The sequence below is a fragment of the Kogia breviceps genome, chromosome 1 (assembly GCF_026419965.1).
Source record: "Kogia breviceps isolate mKogBre1 chromosome 1, mKogBre1 haplotype 1, whole genome shotgun sequence".
In the NCBI taxonomy this organism is placed as follows: Eukaryota; Metazoa; Chordata; class Mammalia; order Artiodactyla; family Physeteridae; genus Kogia; species Kogia breviceps.
Genome location: NC_081310.1, coordinates 14,191,097 through 14,206,543, shown reverse-complemented (window position 1 = coordinate 14,206,543; position 15,447 = coordinate 14,191,097). Strand labels below are relative to the sequence as shown.

The 15,447-nt window shown below is 36.6% G+C and overlaps 1 protein-coding gene across 1 annotated transcript in view; it reads left to right on the top strand.

Annotated features, from left to right (window-relative positions):
* The window catches only part of USH2A (usherin), an 833,496-nt gene that overhangs the window by 442,468 nt on the left and 375,581 nt on the right, over nt 1–15,447 (top strand). Inside the window, exons 33-35 of the mRNA XM_059039022.2 lie at nt 6,060–6,219; nt 7,788–7,959; nt 13,308–13,455. Coding sequence (XP_058895005.1) covers nt 6,060–6,219; nt 7,788–7,959; nt 13,308–13,455 — 480 coding nt within the window. The remainder of the gene's footprint in view (nt 1–6,059; nt 6,220–7,787; nt 7,960–13,307; nt 13,456–15,447) is intronic.

Here is a 15,447-nt window from a genome sequence, read left to right as displayed (position 1 = left end):
ATAGAGTGGCTGAATGGATTAAAAAACAAGATCCCACTATATGCTGCCTACAAGGGATTCCCTTCAGCTTTAAGGATACACATCAAGACACATAGAGTGAAAGTGAAGGGATGGAAAAAGGTATTCCATGCAAATGGAAATCAGTACCAGACAATATCAATATCAGACAAAATAGACTTTAAGTCAAAAACAGTAACAAGAGACAGGGTCATTATACAATGGCAAAGGGTCAATCCATCAACAGAATATAACAATTATAAATAAATATGCACCCAACATAAGAGCACATAAATTTATTAAGCAAATACTAACAGATCTGATGGGAGAAATAGACAATAGTACAATAATAGTAAAGGACTGCAATAATCCACTTTCAACAATGGATACATCAGCTAGACAGAAAATCAAAAGAAAAATATTGGACATGTACTTCACTTTAAACCAAATAAACCAAATAGACATATCCAGAACATTCCACCCAACAGCAGCAGAATATACATTCTTATCGAGTGCACATTCTCCTGGATAGAGCATATGTTAAGTCACAAAACAAGCCTTAGAACATGTAAGAAGACTGAAATCATACCAAATATCCTTTTAAAATGGTATGAATCTAGAAATCAATAACAGGAGAAAAATGAAAAATTCACAAGTGTGTGGAAATTAAACAATATACTCCTGAACAACCGATGAGTCAAAGAAGAAATCAAAAGGGAAATCAAATAAAATCTCAAAACTGATGAAAATGAAAATAGATCTACCAAAATTTATGGGATGCAGCAAAAGCAGTTCTAAAAAGGAAGTTTATAGTGATAAATGCCTACATTAAGAAAAAAGAACTATCATAAATAAACAACCTCCCTTGACACCTTAAATAACTAGAAAAACAAGGACAAACTAAGCCCAAAGTTAGCAGAAGGAAGGAAAGGTAAAAGATTAGAGCATAAATAAATAAAATAAAATAGAGATTAAAAAACAGTAGAAAAGATCAACAAGACCTAGAGCTGGTTTTATGAAAAGAGAAACAAAATTGACACACTTTTAGCTAGACTAACTAATTAAAAAAAAGAAGAAATATCAGAAATGAAAGAGGAGATATTACAAGTGATACCACAGAAATGTAAAGGATCATAAGAGACTACTATAAACAATTATACACCAACAAATTGGACATCTTAGAAGAAATAGATGAAACATATAACTTAGAAACATATAATTTACCAAGACTGAATCATGAAGAAACAGAAGATTTGAACAGACCAATTACTAGTAAGAAGATTGAAGCAGTAATCAAAAACCTTGCAATAAAGAGAAGCTCAGGGCCAGATGATTTTCCTGGTAAATTCTACATTTAGAGGAGAATTAACACCAGTCTTTCTCAAACGCTTCCAAAAATTGAAGAGACGGGAACACTCCCAAGCTCATTTTACAAGACCAGCATTACCTTGATAGCAAAGCCAAATAAGGACACTACAGGAAAAGAAAATTATAGGCCAATACTCCTGATGTATAAATGCAAAATTTTTCAACAAAAGAGTAGAAAACCAAATTCAATAGAACATTAAAAGAATCATACACCATGATCAAGTGGGATTGATCCCTGGGATTCAAAGATAGTTCAAAATATATGCAAATCAATAATATACCACATTAATAAAATAAAAAATAAAAATCATATGATCATCTCAATAGATGCAAAAAAAATTTGGCAAAATTCAACAAGACAAAAACTGTCAACAAATTGGGTATAGAAGATATATTCCTCAACATAATAAAGGCTATATATGACAAATTCAAGACTAACATCATACTCCATGATGAAAAGTGAAAGCCTTTCCTCTAAGATCAGAACAAGACAAAGATGCACACTGTCACCACTTTTATTCAACATCGTATTGGAAGTCTTAGCCAAAGAAATCAAGCAAGAAAAATAAATAAAAGGCATCTTAGAAAGCAAGAAGTAAAATTGTCTATGTTTGCAGATGACATGCTATTATACGTAGAAAATCCTGAAGATGCCGCCAAAAAACTATTAGAACTAGTAAACGAATACAATAAAGTTGCATGATACAAAATCAGTATACAAAATGCAGTTGCGTTTTTATACACTGAGAATGTTTATGCTCTTTGCTCACTATAATCTATACCCAGCACCCAGATTGATATTCACGAAATGCGTATCTGACTGCTCTGTTCAAAATCTTCTTGTGGCTTCCTAAGAAGCTTATCTCAGATTAAAATCCAAAATCCATACAAAGACCTATAAGGCTCATGTGATCAGGTCCCTTATTAATTGTCTGATGTCATCTCTTACTTCTTTCTGCCTCTGCTCCAGCCTCACTGGCCTCCTTGCCATGTCTGTTCTGGGGATGTTCCTACTTTCAAGTCTTTGCTCTGCTTGTTTCCTCTCCTGGAATGGTCCTTTGCTTAAAATCCCCACAACTTTTACCCTCACTCCTTCCAAGTCTTTGCCCAAAATATCATCTTGCTGCTGTGGCCACCACTGTTTCTTGCCTTTCTTTTTCTTTCCGTTTTATTGACATATAATTGATATACAGTACTTCATGAGTTTAAGGTATACAGCATAATGGCTTGACTTACATGTATTGCAAAATGATTATGACAATAAATTTAGTTAACACTGCTGACTCTTGCCTTTAAAATTACTGAGCACTCCTGATCCTTCTTACTCTGTTCTTTGTTTTCTGTGGCACTTTACATATTTTATAGCAGGAACAGCCTTAAACCCCAGTCAACATTCAATTTAAAGCCATTTTTTTAATTGGAGTATAATTGCTTTACAATGTTGTGTTAGTTTCTGCTGTACAATGAAGTGAATCATCTATATGTAAACATATATCCACTCCCTCCTGGACCTCGCCCCCACCCCATCCCTATCCCACCCATCTAGGTGGTCACAGAGCACAGAGCTGAGCTCCCTGTGCTTTATAGGGGTTCCCACTAGCTATTTATTTTACACATGGTAGTGTATATATGTCAGTCCTAATCTCCAATTCATCCCACCCTCCCGTTTCCCCCCCAAGTGCACATGTCCGTTCTCTACATCTGCATCTCTATTCCTGCCCTGGATGTAGGTTCATCTGTACCAGTTTTCTAGATTCCACATATATGCACTAATATATGATATTTGGTTTTCTCTTTCTGGCTTACTTCACTCTGTATCTCCAAAAATGCAAAAACTTGCTCACCCATGAGTAGTCTGGGGTAAACCCTAACTATGAGTGGAGGCCTTGCCAAGATGAGGTATTTTCTACTTCAATCCTGGGTCACCAGTCATACCGGCTCTCTCTAGCAACATGACCCTTCTAAGAATGCTCACTTCCTCATCCTGGTCTCCCCCAGTCCTGACTGTCACATACATGGATGCTTCCCAATCTATGGGGGAGCTTATTTTGTCAGAGTAGAATCCGGACACAGATGGTAATCCTGGAAGATACTCCCATTCTGGGTGAGTTTAGGAGTAGATATTCTGCATGAGTTTAGGAGTTCCTTGATTAAGGTCTCCTTCAAAGCATGGAGGCTGTAGTGTAAAAGAGAATGGGGCATTCTATGATAAGGAGCTACTTGATATGGTGATACTATGATGATGCCTTCTGACCCCCCCAGCTCAAGATAACTAAGGACTCCCAGATATGCAAGTCTGTCCCAGCAAACACATACAAGTAAGTCTCAGGCCACTTTTGAACGTGACAACTTCTTCACCACCTGCAAATTAGGTAGCCAAATCCCTGCCTCCACAAGCTAGAATGTCAGAAAGCAAGAAAACTGCCCACCACAAAGAGTTCACTGGCAAAAGAGCATTGTAGCATCCAGTCAGCTTTGCAGCTGACCAAGACACTCTGTCTGGTATGGCTGCGAGAGATTCTCATGTAAAATATTCCAAGGCCACTTGGAATCAGCCCCATGGAATACAATTTCTTGCTGGGGCATGTCCTTTCAGAGAAGATTGTTGTTTCCTCATGTTCAAATACTACAGCTTTTCCCTAGTTGCGCTGACCTACCCGTCTGGGGTCCCCGCTTTCCTCTAGGCTCTGTGTCCTCCTTGGTTTTGCTCCTGAAACTGGCTTTTGAGTCAAACCCCCAGCTTCCCTTTCTCAGAAATGCAAGGAAGTCGGACAAATGGGAGGCTGCGGTCACCAGGTTCCTGAGAATCAGGAGAAGATGACTGAAAACAGGGAAATGGCAGATATAATATGTTAGCATATTAACACATTATAGTTTTGGCCAAGACTGGACCTGCTAGTAGGACATGTTTTGTGCCTGAAGTCATCCCACAGTAAATAATAGTTTACTCTCTTTGTAGCAGCTGAGGCCACTGTTCTCATGATTTTTAACTTTATAAGTTTCATAGAATGTTTCTCCAAATGAAAGTACCCCAGTTCTGTCTGATTTGTGCACACAGGGTGTAGCTGTTCCTGCCTTCTCTCAGAAGTCCCTGGCAAGCCCAAAGTTTTAACACCAACTTCAAAGTGTCCTTGTAACTTATCTTCTGACCCCATTGCCTAAGGGTGCCCCCCCCTTAACTTGATACCATCAAGTACTTGTAGGATAAAGTTCTGAAGCAAACAAGCCTTAATCAAAAGCATTGCAAGTCTCTTCTTGATAATCACCTTTTGTTCTAGAGTAACTATATTTAGTGTAAAAAATGTTTTTGCCTTTCTTCTGATGGCCTACATGTTTAACCAATTGATTATACTTTGCATGAAAATCAAAGTGTTCTCTTCCCAGTTTACTTTTGCTGTCAGTGCAATGCAGTATCTACTTCCCTGAATTAGGCTGCATTTCATTCATCTTTTAAACATGAAATTGTAATGGTTCAAGGTTAATGATCTTTAAAGAAGATGTGTTGCTTACATTGTAACTACCTTATTTCAAAAGTATTCCAGAAAATAATGATTATTTCTAGTAGTATAAAAATGTGACTGATGTTTAAATCTTGGTAAAGTTGACTGAACTTTGTTTAGATTCATTCAACAAACTAATTATTGTGTACCTTTATAAAAGAAGTGTTTGGGGTATTTTAGAATTAAATTAGTAAATTACAGATTAGTTTCTTTTAATGCAAGGGAATATGGTATCCATTAGAGAGGCAGATAGGTATAAAGTACCAGGGAAGTTCACGGGAGGGAGAGATTATTGCTGGCTAGGGTACTAGCCCACTCTCTTGATCAACTATACCTAGCTCAACTATATCTAGATCATCTCATTCATTAATTCTTTCTTCATTTATTCAAACATATGTTCAAACCTACAGTGCGCCAGGCATTGTGCTAGATATTGAAGATGCAAAATGAATATAGCACCATTGCTTCCTTTACAGTGTCCAGTCTGATGGATCAGATAGTCATGGAAACAAATCATTGTGACACCGTGTTGTAAGCGCTATGCCAAAAGCATGTGCAAAACCCTGGGAGGATGATAGCTCCACCTTGTGCCCGGGGTCACGGCCCAGTGTGTTTGGGAAATCTTAAGAAAAAAGTTGTCATTTGCACTGAGCCCGGACAACTTGAAGGTCAAATAATACGTAGTTGGTCAGGTGGACAGGAGAAGAAAAAAATTCAACAAAAAGAATTACAAGAGCAAAGTCACTGTTATAAGCCATCTATTTGCATTTCAAAAGCCAGACCTGTTGTCTTCAAATATGTCTTTAAAATAATTTAAATGTCTCATTTATTTTTTAACAGAGCCCTTGAACTAACTCTAAACTCAGAAAAATGATTTACCTGGTCACAGACAATCAAGAAAACAGTCAAATTTGTTAAAAGAAAATGTTTGACTGACACTTCTCTATTGACAACTGACCGTAGTCTGTTTAAAGGATAAAACAGCCTATATTTTATGGCTATTGATTTGTATGTCTGTTGATTCTTATTTTAAACGTTAACAGTTCTAAGAAGTAGGAAAGCAGAGAATAAGTGAGATCTCCTGAATCAAAATTATGATGGTCAATAAATTCTTGACAATAAATAAATAAATAAATAAATAAATAAATTCTTGACAATAAATAATTCTTGACAATTCTTTCCTCCACCCCCTAGATTTAGTGGCCTTCACGCCCCACCAGTTTCTACTCAGTGCTTGCACACATGTGGGATGTACAAACAGTTCCCTGGTCATACTGTACACGGCACAGCTGCCACCAGACCACGTGGATCCCCCAATTCTGACCGTCCTGGATTCTAGAACTATATCCGTACAGTAAGTAGAAATGTTGTCACTGTCACACACTGGATCATGCAAGCATCCCAGTGAATTCAATCAAGGGAAGGGTTTGTGGCATAAAATTAATTTTATTGTGATTAAATGCATAGAGGTGATTAGTTCAGTGGTTCTGGGAACCTTTGATTATCACTTGCCAACTTCATTTCCATTTGTCTTTATGCAATCAGGCTGAGCTACACATGTATGCAGATTCTGTGCAAACTTCAGTAAGGGAAAAACTGACCACTTACTTACCTTGGGCTTTTTATATGTGAGGCATTATTTGCAATGACTTGGGATTAGAGAGCACAATTATATTTCTTCTTTTTGATTATAAACTAAGACTGTCTTGTTCCCCAGCATTTGAAGTCAGAAAGAAGCTTTCACGTATTGGCACGTTCAGATTATTTTTGATATTACTCATCCATTTCCTAATACGTGAGGTACAAGGTAGATTGCCGTACTGAATTAAACTCAATAGACCTCTCTTCCCACTGGTTAATACTTGTTTACTTTCATCGCTCTTGGTCTCTGTTTTCTCATTGGTAAAATAGTTTGAACTGAAGAAATTGCGGTATTCATTCAAGCTGAAAAACACTGTGATTTATATCCCATTGTTCCAGGTCTATACTCTTCCATTGGCTTTCAGAGCGTCCCAAGCTGAGCCCCACTTTATTTACCTTAAAAGATTTCCCACTATGATAATTATTGCTCAGTTTACCAATTTCTGTCTGTTCCATGACTTGTCCTGATCATTCCCCACTGACACTTTGTAACCCTCATCTGGAATACCCTCTATTTTTTCCTTGTGCCTACTAATTCCAATCCATCTATCAAGTATACAATCGTATGTATCCAGGTAGCGTGTGACCTCATTCAAGAAGTCTTATTTGAGTACTTCAGCCTTTCCAATCTCAGCTTTTCTTCTATAGTTGCATATTATCTCTATGTTAGATTGCTGCATTTTTTCAAGATAATTATGGCCTGAAAATTATGCAATTATCTCTCCCTCTCATTTCTCAGAAGTTCTCAGTACTTTTCCCAATTTTTGTTCTATGGCTTAGGCTCAAAATCAAGTGCTCACTCATATGTTTTTGTATTATTAGCTAATTAAAAATATAAATAACTAGAGAGCAGGTACTATGTCATATTTTTATACCATTCAGAATAGACATTTAATGACTACTTGAGTTTTTTCAAGTGAATCACTTTTGAGCTTTCAGTGTGTTTCTTTACAGTGGCATAAATCCAAGTTCATATGTGTCCTTTAAAAATCCTGCACATTTCATATTGGACTTGAATGTATGATGATAATAATGCTGTATTTCGGGCTTCCCTGGTGGCGCAGTGGTTGAGAATCCGCCTGCCGATGCAGGGGACACGGGTTCGTGTCCTGGTCCGGGAAGATCCCACGTGCCTCGGAGCGGCTGGGCCCGTGAGACGTGGCCACTGAGCCTGCGCGTCCGGAGCCTGTGCTTCGCAACGGGAGAGGCCACAGCAGTGAGAGGCCCGCGTATCACCAAAAAAAAAAAATAATAATAATGCTGTATTTTTTTCATTCCCAGGTGGAAACAACCAAGAAAAGTAAACGGAATTCTGGAGCGCTATATACTATATATTTCAAATCACACGCATGATTTTACAATTTGGGATGTCATCTATAACAGTACAGAACTTTTTCAGGATCATGTGCTACAGTATCTTTTCCCTGGTAATAAATACTTCATCAAGCTGGGAGTAAGTTCGCTTTACTTTTATCAGTTTCTCTGTCCCCATCATTCCCCTTGCTGCTTCCCTTTCTTTTGTCTCATCTTCTCTCTACGCCTCACTTAAAAAAAAAAAATACAAAATTCTATTGTATTGCTATTTACACTGAAAACTCACTTCAAATACAAAGTGAAAATTCTGCTGATCTAATACCTACATATTTATTTTATATTATGCAAAACAATAGAATAACCATCTGAATTAGTAGATTTTTCCAAATCTAATTTGGAATTATCAGAAATTATTTCTTTTTTATTATTTGTAGAATGTCATAATTGTTGAGGGGTTTTTAGAAAATGCTTGGATTAATAAGGTTATTTCCCCGTGGGGCTTGTATTCATTTGAAAAGCAATGTGCAGTGTGAAAATGTAGGTCTTATATTTTTAAATGAAGGTTTAAAATGACCCCCAGATATTCTTGATTATTATTATATTCTGGTTTACATTACACTTCTGTCTCAAAAGAACAGTCACTTAATAAAACCCTAGAATCAACACCGTTTAGACGGGCGATAGCATTTTTTAATGCAAAATAGCACTTTTACACAAAGGTCTTTTAAAAGACCTTGATATTACTGTGGAATTTATACTCAATAGTTCCTTTTGTTTTTTGATGAAATATAATCTTTTTTAAGTTTAATAGCACATCTGAAAATAACTGAATATAAACATGAGATTGTCCCTATTTGTTTTAAACACTCTTCATTTTATAGCAATACCTAGATAAGGATATTTGCTTTGATAAATGCCATAGAAAATATTCTGCTCTTGATTATGAATAAATTTACATTTATGTAGACACTGTGTATGCATTCATTTCACTTAACATGCTCTTGAATGCTCTAAATATTATACCACAAGAAAATAAACTACATTCAACTGTTGCTGTCTGACCTGACACCATAAAACAAGGGCAATCAGACAATGTTAAAAATCCTGTTCAGAACTGGCTTCATGTGCCTAGGTATTCAGCACGCAGATGGGTTTCTGAATCAGTGATTGGATTACTTAGCTTTATTACCAAGATATAAGAAGTGTATTAACTTGATTTTCAAAAGCTAATACGGAAATCCACACTATTTTCAAAACAGTGGTGATATCAAAATAAGAAAAGTCCCTATGGTTTAGAAGCAACTAAAATTAAACAGAAATTGTGTTGCTCTTGGTTTTGATTAGAAGGAAGCAAAGCATAGGAAACAAATTTCTACTTCCAAGCCAATTTTTAGGATATTCTGCGCAGTCAATGAAAATCCACCTGAATCGCCTATGTTTTGTAAATCTGTAATACCTTGAAAAATAAATACCACTAGATTGGGAGTCTGCTCTCTCGAGTTTTAATTCAGATTTTGCCACTAACTGAATGACCTAAGACAAATTCACTTAATTGCACTGAGTCTTAGGTTCTTCAAGCCTAAAAGTAAGACTTTGAATTAAATTTTTAATGTCTCTTTGAGCCCTAAAATTCTATGATGCTAAAAAGGTGACCCCCAAATAATATTTTGTGAAGTCAAATGAGACCCGTCAGCCACTGGATGATGTTGGTGCAAGATGTCATAAAGACATGGAAGTCTTTGCCCTAATTCTTGTTAGGGAAGTAAATTTGCTGATATTATTTTTGATTTCACTGTCTTTGTTAGGGCAGAAAATACACTGATACATCTTCAGGAAGTATTCAACTGAAAGGTTTTTTACTTTAACTCTGCTAACCCATAAATTTAATGAACCAGAACATTTTAGGTTCATCTTGGTTAATTGAGGAACTCGTGTATATTTACAGTTTCAACATAATAACTGGCTTTCAAGGTCATGAGATTAATAGGTGGAGATCAGGTTCTCAGCCAAGTGGATTTGCCTCTTAGCATGCTGACTAAGTGCTAAGAAACAAAACATACAGGTAACAAAGCATTTAGGCAGGCATTAGAGAAAAATACATGGGGATTCCATATGATTTACTATGATTTAATCCAGACTGGAGCAGCTATGTTACTTCATGCGGTTTCATGTAATTTCCTGTGTTGACTGGATTAGAAACTCCTAGAGGGCGGAGACTGCATATATTGGCAGAGTTAAACAAGGTGTCTGGAAACTGGAAGCTCGCCAACAGTTCTTGAAAGAATGAATGAATGAGTGAACACTGAGTGCATTTATTTCATAAAGAATCTGAGACTTCTGATGTGAATCAAATAACTTGCTGTAAAATGTCAGAGTTAGGGACTGTGTGATTCAAAATACAAGCTCTTTCTCCTAGAAGGAACACTATAATATTTTGTTCCACTCAACAAATGGTATTGCAAGGTGTGGTAGCTCCTGGTAAAGAGAATAAGCCAGCAATTAAATAAGGAAGCTTGTAAGACAGGTATCGAGATATGTATCGTTTGATAATATACATATTACTGCTAGACATTTGCCTCTTGATGAATGTTAAGTATATTTCCTGGAAAGATTCTTGGAAATGATGAGCTTTAAATTTTCTAAAGATCATTTCTAGATAACATGACCTTGTTCTTTTTCATCATACTTTAAAAATATACTGCGTTCTTAACATCATCAGATGCTACTTGCCTGTTAGAAAAGAGAATGCTAGTTTTACATGTTCTTAATAGTCAGGATTTCAAAAATAATCGATACGCTTTTATTAGTTATGCATTTTCCTGTACCAAAATTAAATCTCCTATTTGGACTGGTTACTCATCAATTCAGGGTGGTAGTATGACTTCTCAGTTTAAAACGATATATTTGTAATTGAAAAAAGCTATAACCGGAAGCAGGCACGGGCCTCTCACTATTGTGGCCTCTCCCGTTGCGGAGCACAGGCTCCAGACGTGCAGGCTCAGAGGCCATGGCTCACGGGCCTAGACGCTCCGCGGCACGTGGGATCTTCCCGGACCGGGGCACGAACCCGCGTCCCGTGCATCGGCAGGCGGATCCTCAACCACTGCGCCACCAGGGAAGCCCTTATTTCCTTATTGAAGGAACTAAGATACCCCACTCACCTAGCACCTCTAAATGCATACAAAAAGAACGTGGGAAAAAAGAACAAAATAAAATACCTTGCAGGTAATTCTGTTGTTTCAGCAACCCCTTTGTAAATTCGGGTTCATTTACAAGAAAAATTCTCTCATAAACTCCTTGGATCCTTAAGAGGCGTTTTATCAATTTGCTAGTTTATGGGTCTTCCATGACACAGCGCAACGAACAGTCCTTCCAAACCAGAGGATGGTTTCATTTATTCCAGAATTCCCCATCCCATAAAATTCTCAAAACGAAGTAAATTTTCATTCACACTCTGTTTTAAAAAATGCACAGTGAAATGTCACATAGTACACACAGTATTTCTCTAGGAGAGATGGTGGAGGGAATTCTTAGGCCACAAATAAGAAAAACAATAGTGATAAAGAGACTATCAGAATTACATCCCAGTGTGATTTGAGTTTCAGCATAACATGCTGCAACATTTTCCCCCTCCTAAGGAAAAAAAAGTCTAGGAAATGCCAGTGGATGGATTTATCTCTCTCTAAGGACCGGAAAGTATGCTCCTTTGAGCATTTTTCCTTCGATAATTCAGCTGTCTCATACAGCCTCTTTTTCTGCCACGTTTTCTGGTGGACTTTTAGCACGTTGGAAATTTTTTTTTTTTTTTTAATTCTTCTGTTTTAACGTTCAGGTAGTTATTTCTTGGGCTAATAGCGACATGTCCTAGGGCTTCGAATCAGGAGCTCAATTGATTTCTCCTTATTTGCCAAGCTTCTGTTCTCAGGAGGAGTATGGTTTATCTCTTACAGAGATATGCACATGCCACAGCGGAGCATTAGAGGAAACTCGCAGAGGTTAATTAGGTCGCCAATCTTAATGCAGTTTCATGCGCAGGCCACAGTTTAGCACATCTGAAACTTGCTTACACTAAGAAATTATCCTGAAGACTGTTGTCTTCTTACAATAAGAGGTAAAATTGATCTCCGAGTCCACGGACCATTTATTGTTAACTTAGAGCGAAGAATTTGCAGCTATTTTGCAGCAACTTCACAAGTAGTACACTTCAGTATAAGAAAATACCTTTAAAATCAGTCAGCTTTCTTCTATCTTTAGGGAAAAGAATACTAACTGCTTTAAGTATCAGAAGGTCATTCCTTCAGCATCAAACTGGAAAGCTTGGTACAGGCCTGAAAAAATAGAGAGGTCTTTTGGTTTTTTACTATTAGTCATATCTATCTTCCATGAAAATGAACTGAATAACTTCCTGCTTTTTACATTGTCCTATGATCGCGCTTCATTTTCTTAATGCTCGTGGTAAAATTTAGTGCTTTTTGAAAGATTTTTACATGTTATTGTGTAAATTACAGGTGTAACTGAAAGAGCTACTGAACAAAGCTTTAGCGTAGTTTTCAAATAGCTGCGTTATATAGAGACATAATTGCTAATATTTACTAGCAGACATAGGCTGGAAAAACTGTGTGTATGTCTCAATTTCCTGGAGAAATGCTTATCTCATATGTTAGGTAGGGATGATATTTTCCTCATATACTGAAACATTTATTTGGAATTGTTGGCAGTTTATGATGAAAATGTACACAGAAGTTTCTGAATATCCTTAATATCCATGAATCCATTTCTGGAATTAGTACCTCCCTCCTTTGGGAATTTGGGGGTTCCGTGAGTATTTTAAGTTTGTTGGCCACATGTATTGAAGCTCAGTTCCTCGAGCACGTAAGTAAATGACTTGACCCTTAAAACCAATAAACATTCACTCAACTACTGCTTTGTTGTCAGTTTATGAGAAATATTGTTTTATTCCATTTCACATTGTGTTCTACTTTAAACGTATTGTTCACGCTACCGTTAAGTAGAAAGCAATTATATTTTCTGTGCTTTTTTTTTTCTAGAATTCACTTGTTTCGTCCTGAATTAGTCTTCAATCTCTAGTACTTTTCTCATATGGTGTACACAGTTGTGTGTGTGTGTATGTGTGTGTGTGTTTAATTCATTCTAAGAACATTTGTGTGAGGATAATTTCATCGTGGCTATTCACACAGTCAATATATGCCCCATCTCTAGGCTCTAACTTAGGATATATTCATAATCCATACATTCTTTCCTTCTGGGTTATTGCTTGATTGTTGGAGATGGATGTCTCGTGTCCTAAAAAGCAAACAAATTCAATGTCAAACCTCAGCAACGAAACAAATTTCTCTGGGGGGTGGGAGATTAAAGAGAGCATTATTTTAAAGGATCTGGAACTCTTTAGGGTGAACTCTCTTTCTTCAATGCTCATCGAAACTTTGGGGCCCCAAGGTGAAATGTGCTCTTTTTGTCTCTGTCCAGGCTTGCACCGGGGGTGGATGCACAGTGAGTGAGGCCAGCCAGGCCCTGACTGAGGAGAGGGCCCCGGAAGGCGTGCCAGCCCCCAAAGTGCACCCGGATTCACCTCACTCCTTTAACATCTCCTGGACTGAGCCTGAATATCCAAATGGTAAGTGAACTCTTTTAGCCTCAAGTTAAAAAGATGATTAGCAAAGGTAAATTAATATTCTAAATGGCAGCTTATATGTGGTGCTTAATTTTTAATGATCGTTTTAGCACATAAAATACCTGAGATAGTATCATTGTCTGTAGTTGAGGAGATTGTGGTTTTTAGGTTAACATACAATTTTGGTGGCTCAAAAGTGCTCCCTTTTGATAGTTCTTATGTACTGCATCTTATGGTCGAATATGTTCTGGGAGAGGTGAAGAGAACAAACCAGGATTCCCAAAGAATGGCCTTGTGAGAGTGACGTTATATTTTCAATGACTTTTTGTTTTTGACTGTTATTCATTCATTCTTAGAGAAGTAGGGAGATAGAAAGTTTGTGCACATACTGTATTTCAAACTGCTTTTGCTTTAATAAGTTTATCTTAAAAGGGGCCATTTGGAACTCTGTATTTTTAATATGTTATTTATAAATATTCCAGCATGCATACATTAAATATATATACATTTATTCTTGTTTAACTTGAAATGGATTGTATATATTTCTAAGTGATATGTGTATATATCACATATATATGTGTATATATACACATATATATATATGTCTTTGAATAGTTTAGAGAGTTAGGTTAGCCAGTTAAAGTTTGCTAAAATAAAATCTTATAAAGAATTTGTAGTAACTTGGGATAGAAATTGCTTTATTCACTTACTGGAAGTATCTTTAAGTTCCATATAACATAGTGTCATTTTTCCACACTGGTCAAGCTTACTACATAACATCAAATTTTGTTCCTGTTTAAGACAAATGTCAAGAAGACTTTTAATATCATAGAAACTGTTTTAGGTCACTCATGACTGAAAATTGAAATGGCCTCTTTTAGCATAGCCAGAAAGAATGAAAGAAGAAGAATTACAATTTTATTAGTTTGTCTTATGTTTACTATGATATTAATTACACCAGTCATCTCATTTTAATTAAACTTTTGGCAAATGCATGAGATATATTTGAGGTAAGGGAGAGAGATCTCATAATTACAGTGAGTGATTATCTCTGCTATTGAAGTTATCCCTGAACTATTACAAGTTTCCTAGTAAAAAATAAATGGATAGCTATTTGATACTTAAACAGTCAACAATCTTGTCATACTTTGTGCTCCACAAAGAAACTTAGTCTGTAGGTGGCAGTGAAAATGTGATTATTCCATTTGGATTGCTCTTAACTGCTGTTACATGATTTGTTTAGTAGACATTTCCCTTCATGCTAATCAGTAGTTGTAACTATAACTGCCCCCAGAATCCTAGGTTGACTAAAGAAATACTTTCGACATTTCAAACAATCTTTGTGCATTATGTGTTATATATTTACAAGCAGCTTTAAAATATATTCATTGAACCATAAGAATTTGGGAGATTTAGAAGACTGGTGTTAACACATTCATTTATTCTAAAGTCTTGTGTTTAATCACATGAGAGTTTTCAGAATTTTTACTGTGAGGCAATGGTTAGACATTTTTTAAGTAATAGTTTCATTAAAAAAATAAAATTTCTTCTCTTCATTACTTCTCTCTCCAGTTTCCTCAGATTTTCCAGTGTTTAGTTTCTCTCCTCCATTTTCTATCCCCCATTGTCTAGAGGAGGATCTGATCGTTGGATGTTTATCTCGTCACTTCATCTGTTTTCAAAGCTCCCACACTTCCCTCTAAAAACCCAAAGAATAAAGTCCAGATTCTTTAGTCAGGCATTCACATCAGCCCCAACTTGTGACTCGATCTGCGTTGACATAGCCTTATAACACACGTTCCTTTTTAGCCTTCTGAAATACTTATGGCTTGGTGCAGGGCTGAAAAACATGGATATGGAGTCAAATAGGCCTAGAATCAAATCTTATCTCTGATGAGCAGTAACTGTGTTACTCTGGAAAATTTACTAAATGCCATGAACCCCAGTTTCCTTGGATTATAAAATTGGAGTTAACAATCCCTACCATCTCTCCAA